Source organism: Grammomys surdaster, unplaced genomic scaffold (assembly GCF_004785775.1).
Source record: "Grammomys surdaster isolate TR1022 unplaced genomic scaffold, NIH_TR_1.0 903, whole genome shotgun sequence".
Lineage (NCBI taxonomy): Eukaryota > Metazoa > Chordata > Mammalia > Rodentia > Muridae > Grammomys > Grammomys surdaster.
The window spans coordinates 89,533-107,171 of NW_021605322.1; the positions used below are offsets into that span (position 1 = coordinate 89,533).

Consider the following 17,639-nt stretch of genomic DNA (forward strand, 5'->3'; position numbering starts at 1 on the left):
ATCACTGTGGAGGGAAATGTGTAGCTTGTAAGCAGTAATAAACTCCCAAATCCTCAGGCTCCACTCTGCTGATCTTGAGTGTGAAATCTGTCCCTGACCCACTGCCACTGAACCTGTCTGGGACCCCAGAAAATCTGTTGGAAACCTCATAGATCAGGAGCTGTGGAGACTGGCCTGGTTTCTGCAGGTACCATTTCAAATAGGTGTCTCCATTACTGTATACAAGGCTCTGACTAGACCTGCAAGAGATAGAGGCTTGATCTCCAAGACTGACAGACAGGGAGAGTGGAGTTTGGGTCATCACAACATCACTGATGGAAGCTGAAAAAATAAGAGAGAAGTACAGAATCATGCACAAATTTCATGAACAATCTTATGATATTTTTAAATACATTTCAAATTAGATGTATTTGTACATACAATTCTTTAAATATTAAAATTCCCATCCAAACAAACCAAGTTAAATAGAATCCCCAAGGTGCGTCTATACTTAATGTAGACTATCCCATCTATCCAAGTCATAATATTTATTGTAGCACAGGTTCTCTCCCATCTGGAACCTCCTTCTCGCAGATATACACCAGACATACCCCATACTGGAGGATAATACCTGTCTACTCATACATTGCAGAATACATGTAGTGAGCAGTATGACCGAGTTCTTGTGCTACCTCCCCATTCTCAAGTCCTTCTGTTCTCACCAGGAATCCAGAACAACAACACCAACAGTCTACCAGGCAACTTCATTTTGAGGAGGAATCCTGAGAAGACTTTTCAGTCAAAGAAAGAAGACAACTGACCATTTTATCCAAAACTGGCATGGGTGGTTCCTCCTTGGGGAACAATATGCAAAGGCCTGGGTTGATTTTGCAATACAGATATAAGGAAGTACCCTTACAGCTTCTTATGGTTGCAAAAATAACACATCCTCTTCTAGTTTCAGTGGGCATTGGTTCTCACAGATAAGCACTGGAATAACTAGGAATGTTAATCATATAGCGCTGTCTCCTCAATTGAAGAAATATACACTTGCTTTTCACCTAGAATACTGAGAATGGATGTTGTTAGTAAACTGATGACCTTTTCTATCTATAATTGCTCACCCAGATTCCCCAGAATCTTCCATCACAGGCCTTCATCACTAGTTACCTTTTTCAATTGAATCCACACCTATGGGAGAAGTCACATTTACACTGCAAAAAAGTTTCAATGTAGTCATGTCTTAGGTTTACTGTGCAAATGAAGTTGAAATAAAAGTTTTTGTTTTCAAATGCTATACTGTATTTAAATGTGTCTAAAATATACTGCCCTGATGTCAGACTTTAGACCTGTGAAATGCTGTCAACTAACTACTTAATTCTTACCCCCAGCTTACTTCTTGCCACACATGTTTGGTTTCTCTGCCAGCTATGGTACCTGCAGTGACCTCCACAGCTGGTACCAAACATGAGGGACACAATCCCTTTAGAAGATAATAAAATTCTCTTTAAATAGAAATTAAAGTCTCAAGAAAATTAGGCCTCTTACCCAACGGATTGATACTAAGAGACAGTAGAAGTAATATGTGTTCTAATCAGCCCATTGAGACAAAGCATTTTGTACAAGTGTTAGGATTGTTGTTAAGAATGAGGAAACTAATGATGTAAAGAGTGTTCCAGAAAGACAAATCCCTGTCAATTACTTATTTTAAATGGGAATTTAATTTAAATAAACAGATATTGTGAGGTTCTGGAAAGGCAGGCAGATTTGACTCTCAGCCTGCTCATGCTTCCTGGTTGACAGGCATATCCAGATATCAGCATTCACTCCTCATATATGTGCCTTGAATGGAGAAAGGCATGGGAAGAAACAAGGAGTGGCAGGTTTGAAATACCATTTGCAGCTTATCTCATACAGCTCATGAACGAACAACTCCCTGATGTTCCACAGGGGCAAGGAATTGTGCCCAGTAATAAAGCTAATGTTCTGTGGAAGTGTGTGAGATGATGTCACAATGTTGGATATTAATCTTCTTGTATACATTTTTAGCATTAGTAATAATATGTTATATCCATGGTGAAATAGTTTAACAATAATTTAGTAATTACCTCTATAGAAAGGGCATAATTTTTATTTCTATTTGCTTGACAACTGCCACCTTCCCAAAATGGACAACACTTGGACAGAGACCTTATTCTGCTATAGGGTCATTTGCTGGTCCTCATTGGCTGTGGACCTTCAGTAACAGTAAGATACAAGCTCAGCAGAGCAGGCCCTGCAGCACCTGGCATACCTCTGAGGTACTCATCTCTCAGATTCTCGCAATTCCTATATAGTACATGACCTAGTTCAACACACATTAATACTGAGGACTTACATTTTTAATCCCCTCACCAAAAGTATTCTGTTACCAATTTTACCGAATCCTCAGCAGCATGGACCAGGAGAGAAATTTCTTCCTCATTATCTCACTAGTGATCCAATAGCATAGGCTGAACCTCAGACATTTAAACCTCCCATTCTAAAAGTTCCCCATTTATACCCATGCAAAAACATCTGTGCTGGATTTAAATGCATAGGTTATGATGCCACCATCACTGTAGGCAGATTTGCCATGTACATAATGAGAATTTGCTTAACTGTTCATCCTCAGAGACTGGCATTTTTCAGTGTCAACAAACTAAGATGCCAATAGCAGTGATCTACCACAAGCCATTTTGATTTATCATGAAATTGAAAGTAGGCAACTCACAGACCATTTGAAACCCAAGAAGAAGGAAGACCACACCAAAGTGTGGATGCTACAATTCTACTTAGAAGGAGGAAGGAAATAATTTTGAGAAGAAGAGGAAAGAGGAATCTTGGATGGAGAGAAGAGAGGAAGGAAAAGGTGGACTAATTCACATACAGGAGATCTTGAAGAACTCGGGAGCATCAGGAATTTTGATGGAGGGATGTAGCAGCAGGAGAAGGGGAACTGGTCATAACCATTAGAAAGTCCCAGATGTCAAGGATCCAAGAGGTTTCCAGGACCCAGTAGCAAGGAGATTAGCTGAAATACCCAACAAAGGGGAAAGAGAACCTGTAAAGACCATATCCACATGCCATGGTTTGAATATGCTTGGAACAGGGAATGGTACTATTAGAGGTGTGGCCTTGATGGAATGTATGTGTCACAGTGGGTATGGGCTTTAATACATTCACCCTAGCTTCCTGGAAGTCAGTTGTCCACTAGCAGCCATCAGATGAAAGTGTAGAATTCTCAGCTACTCTTGCACCGTGACTGCTGGGATACTGCTAGGTTTCTACTCTAATGATAATAGACTGAATATTTCAACCTGTAAACCAGCTTCAATTACACTTGCCTTGTTCATGGTGTCTGTTCACAGCAGTACAACACTGATGAATACAACAGTGCATAGGCACATGCCCTGGTTGCAGGATGAAGCCACCCACCTACCTCAAAAATGTTAATCCAGAATTCCTCCTTTCAGAAAGAAATGCAGGGACAAATAGTTTTTCAGAGTCTGAAGGAAAGGCCATCCAGGGACTGTTCCACCTAGGGATCCATCCCATCTACAGACACCAAACCTTGACACTATTGCTGATTTCAAGAAGTGCTGGCTGACAGGAGCTTGGTACAGCTATCCTTGAAAAGCTCTTCCAGAGCCTGACCAATACAGAAGAGGATGCATGAAGCCAAACTTAAGAATGAACGCAGGAACCTCAATAGAGAAGTTCGGGAAAGGACTAAAGGAGTTGAAAAGTTTTGCAACCCCATAGGAAAACAAAAAACAAAAACAATATCACCCAACCAGAACACCCAAAGCTCCCAGGGTCTAAACCACCAAAGAAAAATTACACATAGGAGCACCCATGGTTACAGCTGGATATGTAAAAGAGGTTTGCCTTAAGTGGCATTAATGGTGGGAGGGCTGGTTCTGTGATGGCTTGATGACTCAGAGTAGGGGAATGCTGAGGCACTGAGGGGGAAGTGTGTGGGCAGGTGAGGAAGCTCCTTCATATATGCAGGGGGAGAGGGGGGAAAGTTTATGGAGGGGAAACTGGTTAGGGAGATAAAATTTGAAGTAACCAATTTAAAAAAGAAAGTGAAAGTGTAGGAAATTTCTAATATCTAACTACATAAGACTCCTCCTCTTGTCAACTAAAACAATCTATGATCAATCCTATAATCATGTGATTTCTGTGTGGAAATTTGTATTAAATTACTATGATAAAAGCTAATTCATAGCATTTTATCATATTAATTAATATAATTAACTAGCATGATTATTTCTGAGTATATGCAAAATCTGAAAAAGCAGTATACTTAAAATTTTAAACAGCTTAAATATTCCCATCTGTTCTGAGCTGAATACTTGCACCAAACTCAGTCATCTAACAGTAAATTAAAATCCAAACAATCTGTCCCCTAGTAGTTAAATGTGAGTTCCCTTTCAGCAGTAGTATAATTTTACATTTCTCAAGCAGACTATGATAAGTCCCATCTAAAACATGTCTCTTTTAAGTTCTATAAATATTATGAAAAATATCTACTGGAACAACATGAATTCCAGGTACACACATGTCAGATAGAGAAGTGTATGTGTTGCTTTCTTGTGAACTTGAACACCTGAGGAATACAAACCTATGGACTACTAGGATTTCAGCTTTCCTTGAAAAACAGGTATGTTGTGCATATCCTTTCTCACATTTGCAGGGCATGTGGTGGAAATGAGAATAATGAGAATAATCTGTCTCTTTAATCCCTAAAGTATCCCACTTTTAATTAATTAATTAATTAATTAATTAATTTGATGCACATGAGTGTTCTATCTGCATGTACACCTACATGCCACAAGAGGGCATCATATCACACTTTAGATGGTTATGAGTCACCATGACCTTGCTGAGGATTGAACCCAGGAACTCTGGAGGAGAAGAAAGTACTCTTATCCACCAAGCCATCTCCCCAGCCCCTAAAGTATCAGATTTGGATGACACTGGGGAGATATGAAATAAAGAAAACACAAGGGACATAAACTCCCGAATAGTAGTTATTGTTTACAGATGACCTGAATTTCTGCCTTCTTCATCTATGCTGCAGTTTGAGGAACTTAAATGTACACATAGATTCTGACTTGGTGCAGGCAGAGAAAATATACTGGGGGAATCCTCTGGGTGAGTTTTCAAAATAACATGAGCATACTTCACTGAGTGGGTAGATGCCAAGCCCCCTGACCCTTAACGATTTTTTTTTCCGAATGCCAATTTTATATAACTCTTTTCCAAGGTTTTTGAGCATACATTGCAAAGTCTGATGCTCAACTTTTATTAATTATATGGACATTTTTGAATGACTATTTCCTCTTAATTATCACTCAAGTTTGTTATGGAAACATAATTAACCTCAGGTGCTCATGTATACTCTCCTGGGTAATTTAGAATGTGTGATTGGTCCACACTTTATTATGACACTATTTCCTATAACCATCAGGTTACACTATTTATCTGGAATCTGACTTTGGACATCTCTTCTAACTCTGTATCTTCATTTATACCAGATCATATAATGTTCAAATCCAGGCATTCAATTTTATGATTCTTTGCCAGAAATATATACCAATTTCCAAAGTGTTTATACTGTAATCTCAACTCCACTCACATTCTCACCAACTTCAGTGCTGGGCCCCATTCAATACTAAATAATGACAGAATATCAGTCTACCCTTATCTGACTTAAGAAAACCTATCCAGGTATCTCATTCACTTTTTCCTAGAAACAAATCTACATTTTTTTCCTATTTTCCACTAAACATTTGGCGTATAATTCTAATTTCCATCCTAAATTTAGACTTGACTTTCATTTTAAAATTCCACCTTGAAAATTTGAAATTTTTTGCCCTTTTAGATTAATGTCATGGCAAGGATATTCAGTTCTTTTGCCATAAACTTTTTCAGCTTTTGAAAACTACAAATTCAAAAAACACTTAGGAATTTGATAACCCAGTGATTTGACAGGACGTTTATACCTAGTGATGTTAGAGCCACATACTGTGTAGAATATGTAGAGTGTAGAAAGAAAAAATAACTAGGGAAGTTTGTGCTCTCTTCTTTGTTTTAAACGTCTTGTTCATAAAACAATTTAAAAACAGGCTTGAAAGAAAGCTCCTTAGAATTGGACAATAAGATCATACAGTAAGCAAAGTATATGACATTCTATAGGGAAATAGGAATGCATTCTCCCATTAAGCACTTCTCTTCCCTCCTTTGTTCATCTTGCTCATGCATGGAATTCTTATCAGCCATCTAGAATAGTACCAGGCCCAGGAACACGGCTGGAGGCTTCTATGTTATTATTTAAACTGAGGAGCCATTGATGACTATTCATTCAAGTCTACAACAAAACTTTGATCTCAGACTTGCATGGATGGAAATTTCTGTCAAAAAAATGTGCAATTCACTTATTATATGTAGATGCTTGAGAAGAACCAAGCGTATACAAGGATTACCTTTGTAAAGAAAAATATATAAAATGCCTTCTTTTTTTCAGCACTGGTGGAAAGGGACAGCAGTGTAAAATTCTAAATTAGGGACTAGGCATTGGGTGTACAAGCCATAGCTTTCTAAAAAATTGTCAGAGACCAATGTATTGAACAAAAGTTGAAAAGGCTATCAAAAAATCGACTTGTATACCTCCTGAAGATGCAAAATAACAAAACAGAATCACTCTCATACTGATATTTTAATAATTTGATTCAGTAAACTCATGAACTCAAGTTTAAGAAGGTTTCTTATATCTTTGCTCCCAAGATTTATGGATATGATCAACAAATCTCAGGAAAAGTCATTCTATGATATATATAAAATAGAATTCTGTAAGAATATTTAAAGAATAGAACATAGTATAAAATTTGACAATAGCAGAGACCAAACAATATGTAAAATATTTGTGAAATTTTCTAGCAAGCTTATATCATGAAGCAATTTTGTCCTATGTGTCCTACAGAGTCCCTTTTACTCCTTTTCTCATTAGCTTCTTTTGGATAAAAATGTCATGATTATTAGCAAATGTACAGAATCTCTACTACTCTCATGACAACTGACAGGTGGCCTCCAGAAACACTGAAGGTGAGAGCTCTGACCTGGTAAATGAGATAGTATACAAGGTGCTATTCTTAAGGTATTGTTACAAGGAATGTCCTGGTCCCCAGTCTTATCTTTGTATTGCAATCAGACAGCTTGGTTGAAGGCTCTTCCTGTAAACCTCCAAATCTTTAGAAACAGGTCCCAATTCTCTCCTGTGAACTCTAATTTCCTCAGAGACCATTGCATGCTGTGCGTTTCTAGTTCTAGGGACTAAACTTGCCTTTCAGTACCCTACCATCCAATTTTCCATGGTTTTTATATTCACAGCATTAAGAATTCTTATTATAAATCCCTTGGTTGTCTACTATTGATCTCAGTGTCCTGTGACACCATGATACCAAACCCAAACATGTAAAATTTTGTTCCTTTAAAAAGTTTCATTTCTATTTCGTGTCAGAGAAACACACATGTGATTATATATAACTATATTGAATCCAAGAAACACAAATGAGAATAACCATGTGATAGCTGTCATTCTGATAACACTCAATTTAAGTACTGTAAAATATAAAGTAAAGAAGATATAAAGTAAAGAGTAAGAATAAAATTCTCATGTAAATGGATGTAGCTAGGAGGAGATTATATTGCATAAGGTAACATTTAGAGTTGTGTGTTTAATTTGAGTAGTTTGTTGAATCAAAGAAATTAGAAAGGTGTACTGTAGTTGAAAAGGGAAAGAAAGATCATAAGGGGGGAGACAGCAAAGAGGTTGTGATAGCTTGTGTATGGTTGGTCCAGATGGTGGCACTATTTGGAAGAATGGCCTTATTGGAGTAGGTATGTCACTGTGCATGCTGGCTGAAGACCCTCATCCTAGCTACTTGGAAGTCAGTCTTCCACTAGCAGCCTTCAGATGAAGATACAGTCCTCTCAGCTCTGCATTCACCATGTGTGACTAGATGCTGCCCTGCTCCCACCTTGATGATGATGGATTAAACCTCTAAACCTGTAAGCCAGACCAATTAAATGTTGTCCTTTATAAGACTTGCCTTGGTCATGGTGTCTCTTCACAGCAGTAAAACCCTAACAAAGACACAGGTGAAATGAATAGGCAAAGAGACTGATGAATAGGGAGAATTAACTGTGAAGATGTGTATTGTGGGGCACATGGACAATGCCAAGAGAGAAACTGGCATTGAACTGGTGAGGTCAAACATGATCAAACTCCAGAAATCTCAAAACTTGAGACCTGCAGGAGGGGAACTAACTTCCTCCCTGTTTCCTATCCTGCTTTAGCGCATGTAACCCAAAGATGCCCCAACCAGGTGGTCATAGATTGTCAGTCAAATAGCACAGCACCTAGAATTCTTCTCCATGCAAACAGGGCAGTCTGTGGCAATAGAATACATTTAGCCCTCAAATTTAATTCCTCTCCCCAAGGTTCTTAGAGTCCTAGTCCACATATAATAAAACACACAAGTTGTTTTCCCAAGGATCATTATGGACTGGATGATTTTACTTGGCTCTAATACTTAGGGACGATCTCCAAACACCCTGGAACCACTAATCATTGGACTTTTAGCTCACCTGCCTGGTGAGACTCCTGTCTCTTGCAGAGATTCTCATATAGTGTAGAACCCCAACATCACCACTGCCACCATCGTGACCATGGGACCAAAAATCCAGCCCAACACCTCTTTATGCTTTTTGTATTATTTTTGAGCATTCCTAGCTGGAATGGAGTGATGTGATCCCTATACATCCTGAACTCCACTTCACCTCCTTCATGCCTTATGGGCAGCAACACCTGATGCCCTAGGAGGAAGAGGTAGATTGTTGACCCAACCCATTCCAGATGTTTTCCTGCCTTATTCAAGCCAATGTACTGGAGGTATCCAGGCACCCTGAAGAAGAGACTGAAACTAGAACCACAAAGGATGATATTACCTTAATTTAAGCATTATGGCTATCTATAATTGCCTCCAGTTTCCTGTAATAAATATAATTTAATTCAAGTTAATTTTTGAACTATATTTCTTTATTCAGATATAAAGAAAAGGGAAATTGTAAAATTTCCAGGTAAATAGATGTAGTTGGAAAGGATTTTATTGCTTAATGTATACTATAAAGTTGTGTGCTTAATTTGGAGTAGTTGTTGAATGTGAGAAATTCAACTATTGGAGTGAGGAAGAGAATCCTAAGTGGGGTTCAGGAGGGGGTTGTGGAAGAGAAAAGTATCATTACGAATGTTGTAAATGGGAAGAACAAAATTCTCACAAGGGGAAAAACTGAGACAAAGTATAGGAGAGCAGAGACTGAAGTACAGGACATCCAGAGACTGCTCTACCTGAGGATCCATCCCATCTACAGTTAACAACCACAGACACTATTGTGGATGCCAAGAAGTGCTTGCTGACAGGAGCCTGATATAGGTGACTTCTGAGAGGCTCTGCCACAGCCTGATAAATATAGAGGTGGATGCTCGCAGCCAACCACTGTACTGAGCACAGGGTCCCCAATGGAGGATTTAGAGCAAGGACTGAAAGAGCTAAAGGTGTTTGCAACCTCACAGGAAGAAAATCAATATCAACCAACCAGACCTGCCAGGGACTAATCCACCAACAAAAGAGTACACATGAGCAACCCATGGTTCCAGCCACATGTAGCAGAGAATGGTCTTGTCAGGCATCAATGGGAGGAGAGTCCATTGGTCCTATGAAGATTCAATGCCCCCATATAGGGGAATACCAGGGCAAGGAGGTGGAAGTGGGTGTGTAGGTGGGGAGCACCCTCATAAAAACAGGGGGAGGGGAAATCTGGAAAGAGGATAACATTTGAAATGTAAATAAAGAAAATACACAATAAGAGAAAAGGAAAACAAGATGTTGTAAACAGACATAAAATTATCAATTATTTGATTATTTTCATACATATGGATATTACTAGTACAAATGAGTATAAATAGTCTTAGACTGCATAGGGCATAATACTCAAGTCAAAAGTTTTAGGTAGCAAAGTAAAAATCCATGTGCCAATATTGCATTCTTTTCCTTCAAGATGTTGTTCAGAAGTATACTGAAGATTCCTAAAACAATATATGTGATTATCATTGGTCTTGGTTGCTATGGTGTTTTGGATGGGAATATACTCCAGAAATTCAATTATTTGAAAACTTGGTGTCTTAGAGTTTTAATACTGTAAACAAACATCATGTCAAAGGCAAATCTTATAAAGGACAACATTTAATTAGAGATGGCTTTCAGGTTCAGAGGTTCAGCCCATTATTACCAAGGTGGGAGCATGGCAATATATAGGCAGGCAAGCTACAGGCAGAGCTTAAAGTTCTATACCTTCATCTGAAGGCTGCTAGAGAAAGACTGACTTCCAGGCAGCTAGGAAGAGGGTCTAAAGCCCACACCACAATGACACACCTACTCCAACAAGGCCTTTCCTCCTATAGTTGCACTTTGTGGGCAGAATATATACAAACAATCATACTTGCTCTACAGTTACTGTCACTGTACCAGTTGGAGGTGTGGGCATCCATACCTATCTCCTTACACAAAGTTCAAGTCCAAGTGGGTCAAGAACCTCCACAAAAAATCAGATACACTGAATCTTATACAAGTAATCCAGATAACAGGAGCTTAGGCAATTTTCTATTGCACTATTCTCCATTTAAACCTCTACCAATTACACTTTATTTCTGATCATGAAGGAATATCATGCCACATGCTCTTTCCACATTTTCCAAAGCATATATAAAGAGGGTCATAAATAAAAACAAACCTTTACATTTATTATTTTATTATGCTAATGATTTGTTTAGTGATATGAATCATTCTAAAGTAATACCCTACTTTCACTAACAACAGTGATTGAATGGAAGATTGTAATATAATTTAATAAAAATATCTCAGGAAAAGAAAGGGGTTCTAGTAAAAGAAGTCTGAAAGGAGAAAATCAGAAATTTTCTTAACTTGATTGCAGAGTCAGCTTCTTAGAAACAGATGAATCTCCTGAACGGGAACAATTAAGATAAAAAACAGTTCTTGAAAAGAGTTCCAGAGTAACAGATATTGGGCATAAAGGCTCCAAGAGTCTTCCACAAAGAGAACTCAAAGGAAAGCAAGGAAACAACAGAAAACAATGACCTAGGCAGACGACTCAATGGGAATATGGCAGATTATCCACAACAGAATGTACCTCTTTTATACTGAAACAGAAGAATAACTAAAGGGTGCATATATATGAGATTCAGACATACCCACATCTGACATACCAATACTCATATAAATTTTTTTTAAAAAAGAACCAATACTCATAAAACTTAAAAAAATGAATTAAGAGAGAGAAAAACAAAAAGGAGGAAAGTAAGGAAAAGGAAGTAAAGGAAGAAAGAAGGAAGAAGAAAGAGAGAGAAAGGAAGAAAGAAAGAAACTAGAGGTATGTAGCTACATGGATAGATGAGTCTATCAGAAGCCAGTGCTGAATAAAACAATGGAAGGTGGGGAGAAGAAAAATATCCACATGTATTTGATAATGTAATAATAGGACAACCTTAAATAAGAATCAGAATGTGTCATTACTCTGATAAGAGAAAAATTGTAACTCTTAGCAGGAGTAAATATGAAACAGTATCCCAATATTCTACATCATAACTGTAGAGGCATGCAAGCATACCCTCTAAGGACTTTTAACTACTAAGCCACCTTTCAGGTTCCTGGAAGTGTCTAGTCTTTTGGAAAATTCAATCTTTGGGCCTTGATGATTTTATCCTGAAACAGAAAATAACTAAAGGGTGCAATTATATGAGATTCAGACATACCCACATCCGACATACCAATACTCATAAAATTTAAAAAAAAAAGAACCAATACTCATAAAAATTTAAAAAAGAAGAATTAAGAGAGGGAAAAAGGAAGAGGAAAGGAAGGAAAAAGGAAGGAAAGAAAGAAGTGGACACAGCAATGGCCTGTGTCCATGTGCTCTGTGTATCTCCCACCTAAGGAGAGACATGTTTTGTGTGTAATATTGATATTTTAAAATACATATTTATATATCAAATAACAATTCATATGTTATTTATTCAAAAATAATATGTAATAACTATATACTTCACTCACATATTTTTTTCATATGACATTGTAGTGAAATATCTTCCCACTATATTTATATAAAGCTCAGTGATGGGGCTGTATGAGAGGTAGGCAGAGTGATGAGTCAGAAGGAGAAGGAAGGGGAGGAGAGGAAGAGGAGAAGAAAGAGGAGGAGTTAGAGAGGAGTGGAAGAGATGTAGGAGCCATGGAGAACCATACATGGGTCCATGATGGTCTTAGGTAATGATTTATATTTAATGTTAGATATTGGGAAATACCTCTAGTCATGTGGGTGTTCTGTTAATTGAGCATTACCAAATATGTAACACTATTGGATGATCTTTAAGCACTAGAATCTCATTTCTACCAGGAACTTCATGGATAGAAAGATGGTCTTAGCTTAGCCAAGCATTGTGCAGACAGCGTAGTAGATTGGCAGAGCCATCTCCCACACTGGCATCTCATGAGTGCCAGAGCAGGTGCTTCTGGCTAGCATGAGCCAAGGCAGCAATGAGAACATGCCACCACTCATGGTCTCAGGACTTGCCTTGTCAGGGACATGGCAGCACCATAAGAACAAACATGATTGGGTGGCACTGATTTAAATATTAACCTCAACATTATATGCTGTCTCACCTTTTTTATTTACTTTCTCTCCAATGTATTTTTTTCACTTTTCAAAGATTAATTTAATGAAACTATACAGGAAGTGTTCTTCAGTGTCTTAATTTTCTCAATATAGTTAATTTTTAAAGATTAATTCAGGTTCTGTGATTAAATAAATAAAATGTCTCTATTGCTGGATTTTCTAATCATGATAATACTTATTCTATGATACATATATCTTAATTTTTTAGCTTGAGAAATTTACAAGGTACTATTAATATTTTTGTATCAGATTATACATGGACATATATTTCCAATTATCTTTAGCAGATACATAGAGAAATATTTGGGAGCTTTAATGTCAGATATAAAAATGAAACCTACTATAGTTAGTTTTTATTGGATACTTTAATTTTTACATTTCAGATGTCATACCCTTTTGCGATTTCCTTTCCAAAGAAACCCTTATCCCATCCCCTCTTGTACCTTTTGCTTTTATACCATTTTAATTACATGTACGTATTCAGCTCAGTTCTAGGTTGAAGGACTATCAATATAATAGATGCAAGTTGTCAAGGAACAAGCAAGACAAAAGACATAAATAGTCAAAGAACAAGGAAGGCAATAAACAAAATTCCAAGAACACTCACATGACCACTGTTTCTAAGGAGTTATCAGGATGACCAAAATATCATATCCAACTTGCTTGTCCTAGCCCAAAGTCATTTTCATGTCTGAAGCCTACTTCCTTGTTCTAGCCTAAAATTTAGATTCCTGCCTAAAATTGCCTCTTTGTTCTGGCCTAAGATTTCGATTCCTGCCTGAAATTACTTCTTTGTTCTAGACAAATATCAGATTCCTCCCTGAAGCGTACTTCCTTGTACTTGGTCAAAGTTATTTTTCTGCTCAGGAGCCCATTTCCTTGTCCTTGGCCTATGTCAGATTCTTGCCAAGCAGCCCTAAAGGTTCCCTGCCTTTCCCTATTTTTGATTTCATTAACAAGACTGAGCCTGTCTTAGGTCATCCTAACAAGAATGCCTTTCTTACCCATCATGGAATATGTATTATCAAAAGCAATGCACTTCTGTATTAGGTTGGTAAGGCTCTGTGCAGTATATTACTCACCCTTGGCTTGCATGCCTGTTAAATTAATAACTATGTTTGGGGGGTCCATTTTCAGGTTCAAGCCATCTACTTTGACTGCCAATATTTTGATGTTGTTAAAGACAAGTTTTAACATGATGGGCAGGACTAAAAGTGTTCTCAAGACAAAAAGGGATACCCATATATGCCAATCTTGAAGCTTGACCAAAAGAGAAATACTGACCTCAGGTCAAGAGTAGTATTATCAGCAGTATCTACCGAATCAAGACTCAGCAGAGCAGCATTCTTGAAATTCATAAGCTCATTATGTAAAGTAAGAACACACTGAGTTATATTAGAATTATGCCAAATACACTGCAAGAGTCTTTCAACTTCTTCCTAATTATAGTGACTACCACTGTAAATTTTAAAACTAATATTAATCCAATGGTATATGGCATTACATCTGAGATGGCTCCTTACAGTTAAATTCTGAACTCCCTTCCAATTATTTGAATAGGATAAAGAGCATCAATCTTTTCTTTCAAATGCCTATCTAAATCCTCTTGAATATTCAACACAACAGTAATATTTTTTGAAAAATGATTAACAAAAGTAGCTGTCTTAACTTCCTGTATCGAAGCAATTGCAGAAGCAGTGGTGCTAGCAATTGATGTAATTAAAGCTGTTATACCAGCAATAATCAAGCCCATTATCTTCTTGCTTCTGCTTAATGCCTGACTCATTTCTTCCAGTACTTGCAGAGTATTTTTAGAATACCAAGGTTCTGTGATAGTAAGGACACTAAAACAATAGCTGACTGATAGACCTCTGTAACAGACATGCTGGATTTCAAAATACAAACAAAACTAAAATATATACAATCAATGAAACTTACATTAACTACTTTAGAAGAAACAAAAGTAATTTTAACTTGAAAATTAAAAGAGCCTTTACAAATGTGCTAACACTAGTTTGAAATCAAAATTCTGCCCCAACTTTATCTCTTGCTAACTACATCATAGAGAACTGCAGCTAACTTCCATATATGTCTGTGAAATTGTCCAGAACCAGACTTCCAAATGAAGACTGTTATTTCCAATATTGGATTGATTTCCAGACCAGTTCATGATTGACTCTGAATAACTGATCACATTTAAGAACAATACAAGCGTCATTAAAAGTTCTCTTTTTGAGTCTCTGTTGCACAAGGTCTAAGAACTTGAGAAAAGGCTGATTGTCCCATCAGGGGTATAGGTAAGCAATGGTGGGTCAGGAACATATGTCCAATACAGATTCCAGTCTCCATTGTGAGGATACTCAGTAAGCTCACATGTCAGCATCATTCTTTGTCCTGGCATCAGCATATTTCACCCATTGCTCTGGTAGACACCATGATTCTTCAGCATCCTATAATTCTGAGTGTGTTAGAGCTCCCAGGAGTCCAGCTTCCTCTGGGTTTGGGGCGACTGGGTGCAAAGCTGACACTTTAGGGCTGCTCCAGGCACTGGAACAGGCACAGACCGGAAAGCTTACTATAGTTTATTAACAGTAGATTTCTTTGTGTAGCAAGGTCAACGCTTTTTAATGTACATTCTTCTTTAAGTCATTGGATTCTTATTTACATTTTGTTTTGTTTTCTGGTTTGAGGGAGAGACTATACATCAAAGTATGTATGTAGAAGCATTGCTTAATTTATTTTTTCTTTTGTATTTTGATTTTTTTATTGGTTATTTTATTTATGGAAACAGTGAATGAGATGTAAGGTGGATAAGGAAGACATAATAATAATGAAGAAAGAGAAGAAAAGAAAGAGTTTTGGTGTGTGACAGTGAAGGTGATAACGGTAATTATTTTTTTAAAAAATCATTATTTTCTGTATGAAATAAAAATTAAGTAAAATGGAAATTAATGAACATCCTAGACAGTATGTGAGTCAATATTAAGTGAAAGAAGAAAAAATGTGAACATACAGGACATACCTAATGAAGTACAATCTCATCACTCAGTCCTTGCAAGTACAGAGAATATCAAATAAATTCTATGCAAAACACCTGTCCAAAATATTAAACATCAGAAAGAAAAAATAAAATTTTATCAATAAATATAAAACAAAACTGCAAATGAATATTAACAGAAGAAATAAAATATTCAAAACAAGCAGGAGATATTACCATAAACATATTACTAGCCATCTGTAACTGTGCATGTAATTGAAATTAAACATGGAAGGCAATACAGTTAGAATAGCTGCATGGAATGCCAAGAACCATTTATATGACAGAAAAGAAACACTTCATCAGTAAAAGCATGTTACGAAAGAGACTCACTAGATTAAATTTACATAAAAAGCAAACGAATGTATTAAATATATATATATGAATTTGATAAGATATATGAATTTAACTCAAAAGTATAAAATTTGTTGAATGAACTATTTGCATATTAAAGAAGACAGTTTAAATAAGGAGTATATCTTAGCTTCCTATTTGCTTTACTGAGTAACATTGAGTGAAAAAGCTTTCAAGGCCTATTGAATCCAAATGGGTTTTCCCTGAACTTTTTTTGTCATTCTTTTCTGGCATCTGGAATAGCAACTGTTTGACATTCTCTGAAGCAGGTGCAAAATTGTTGTCATTGTGGCAATGAAGCCAAAAATGAATGACCAATGAGCTGTAGCCAGGCTGAACTTGCCCTAAGGCAGAACCAGTAAACTGGAGTTCCTCAGCACATCTCCCTCACACATAAATGACATTTGGTAGCTAGAACATCCCAAGCATGAATGTTTTTGTTAGGGTCTGCATCACTGTGGGAGGAAAATGTGTACCTTGGTAGCAGTAATAAACTCCCAAATCCTCAGGTTCCACTCTGCTGATCTTGAGTGTGAAATCTGTGCCTGACCCACTGCCACTGAATCTGTCTGGAACCCCAGAAAATCGTTTGGAAATCTCATAGATGAGGAGTTGTGGAGACTTGCCTGGCTTCTGTAGGTACCATTCTAAATAGGTGTATCCATTACTATGCACAAGGTTCTGACTAGACCTGCAAGAGATAGAGGCTTGATCTCCAAGGCTGACAGGCAGGGAAACTGGAGTTTGTGTCATCACAACATCACCTCTAGAAGCTGAAATAATGAGAAAGAAGTACAGAGTTATGCACAAACTTCATGAAAAACCTTGCAATATTTTTAATTTCACCTCTGATATTTAGTTTCACATACAATTGTTTTATATCCTAAAATTTCTTTCTTACCTAAAATAAATTCAACCCTCAAAGTCCTTCTAGGCATAACTTAGACCATCCTATCCCCCCATGTCATAATCTTCATTATATAGCACATGTTCCCTTCTGGAACTTCTCTCTAACAAATATACACCCCAGAAGCCCCATGCTGGAGGATAAGACCCATTTTCTTACACATAATATTTGTAATGAACAGTGGGATTCACAGCTCTTACTCCCTCCCCATTCTCCTGTCTCACTTCCCTCTCTCCTTACCAGGAATCCAGAACAACAGCACCAACAGCCTAACTGGCAACATCATTTTGAGGAGGCAACCTGAGGAGACTGAGCAGTCACTGAAACATGACAACTGAGCTTTTATCTCAGATTAGGAAGGGTGAGCCCTCCCTGGAGAGCAATATGCAAAGGCCCCTGATAGTGTTGCAGTATAGAAGGAAGAGCTGTACAGGCTTCTTATGGTTGTAAAAATAAAAAAAATAAAAATAAACCTCTTCTATGTTGTAGACGGTATGAGTGCTCACAGATGAGCACTGGAGAAGC

The 17,639-nt window shown here is 37.4% G+C and overlaps 2 gene segments (V, D, J or C); both read right to left on the bottom strand.

The window, feature by feature from the left end:
* LOC114634193 lies at positions 1-799 on the bottom strand. The segment is given in 2 exon segments: positions 1-321; positions 702-799. Coding segments are annotated over 2 exon segments (366 nt in total).
* A 15,819-nt stretch (positions 800-16,618) lies between these two features.
* On the bottom strand, positions 16,619-17,423 carry LOC114634191. The segment is given in 2 exon segments: positions 16,619-16,980; positions 17,355-17,423. Coding segments are annotated over 2 exon segments (408 nt in total).
* Between the last annotated feature and the right edge of the window lie 216 nt (positions 17,424-17,639).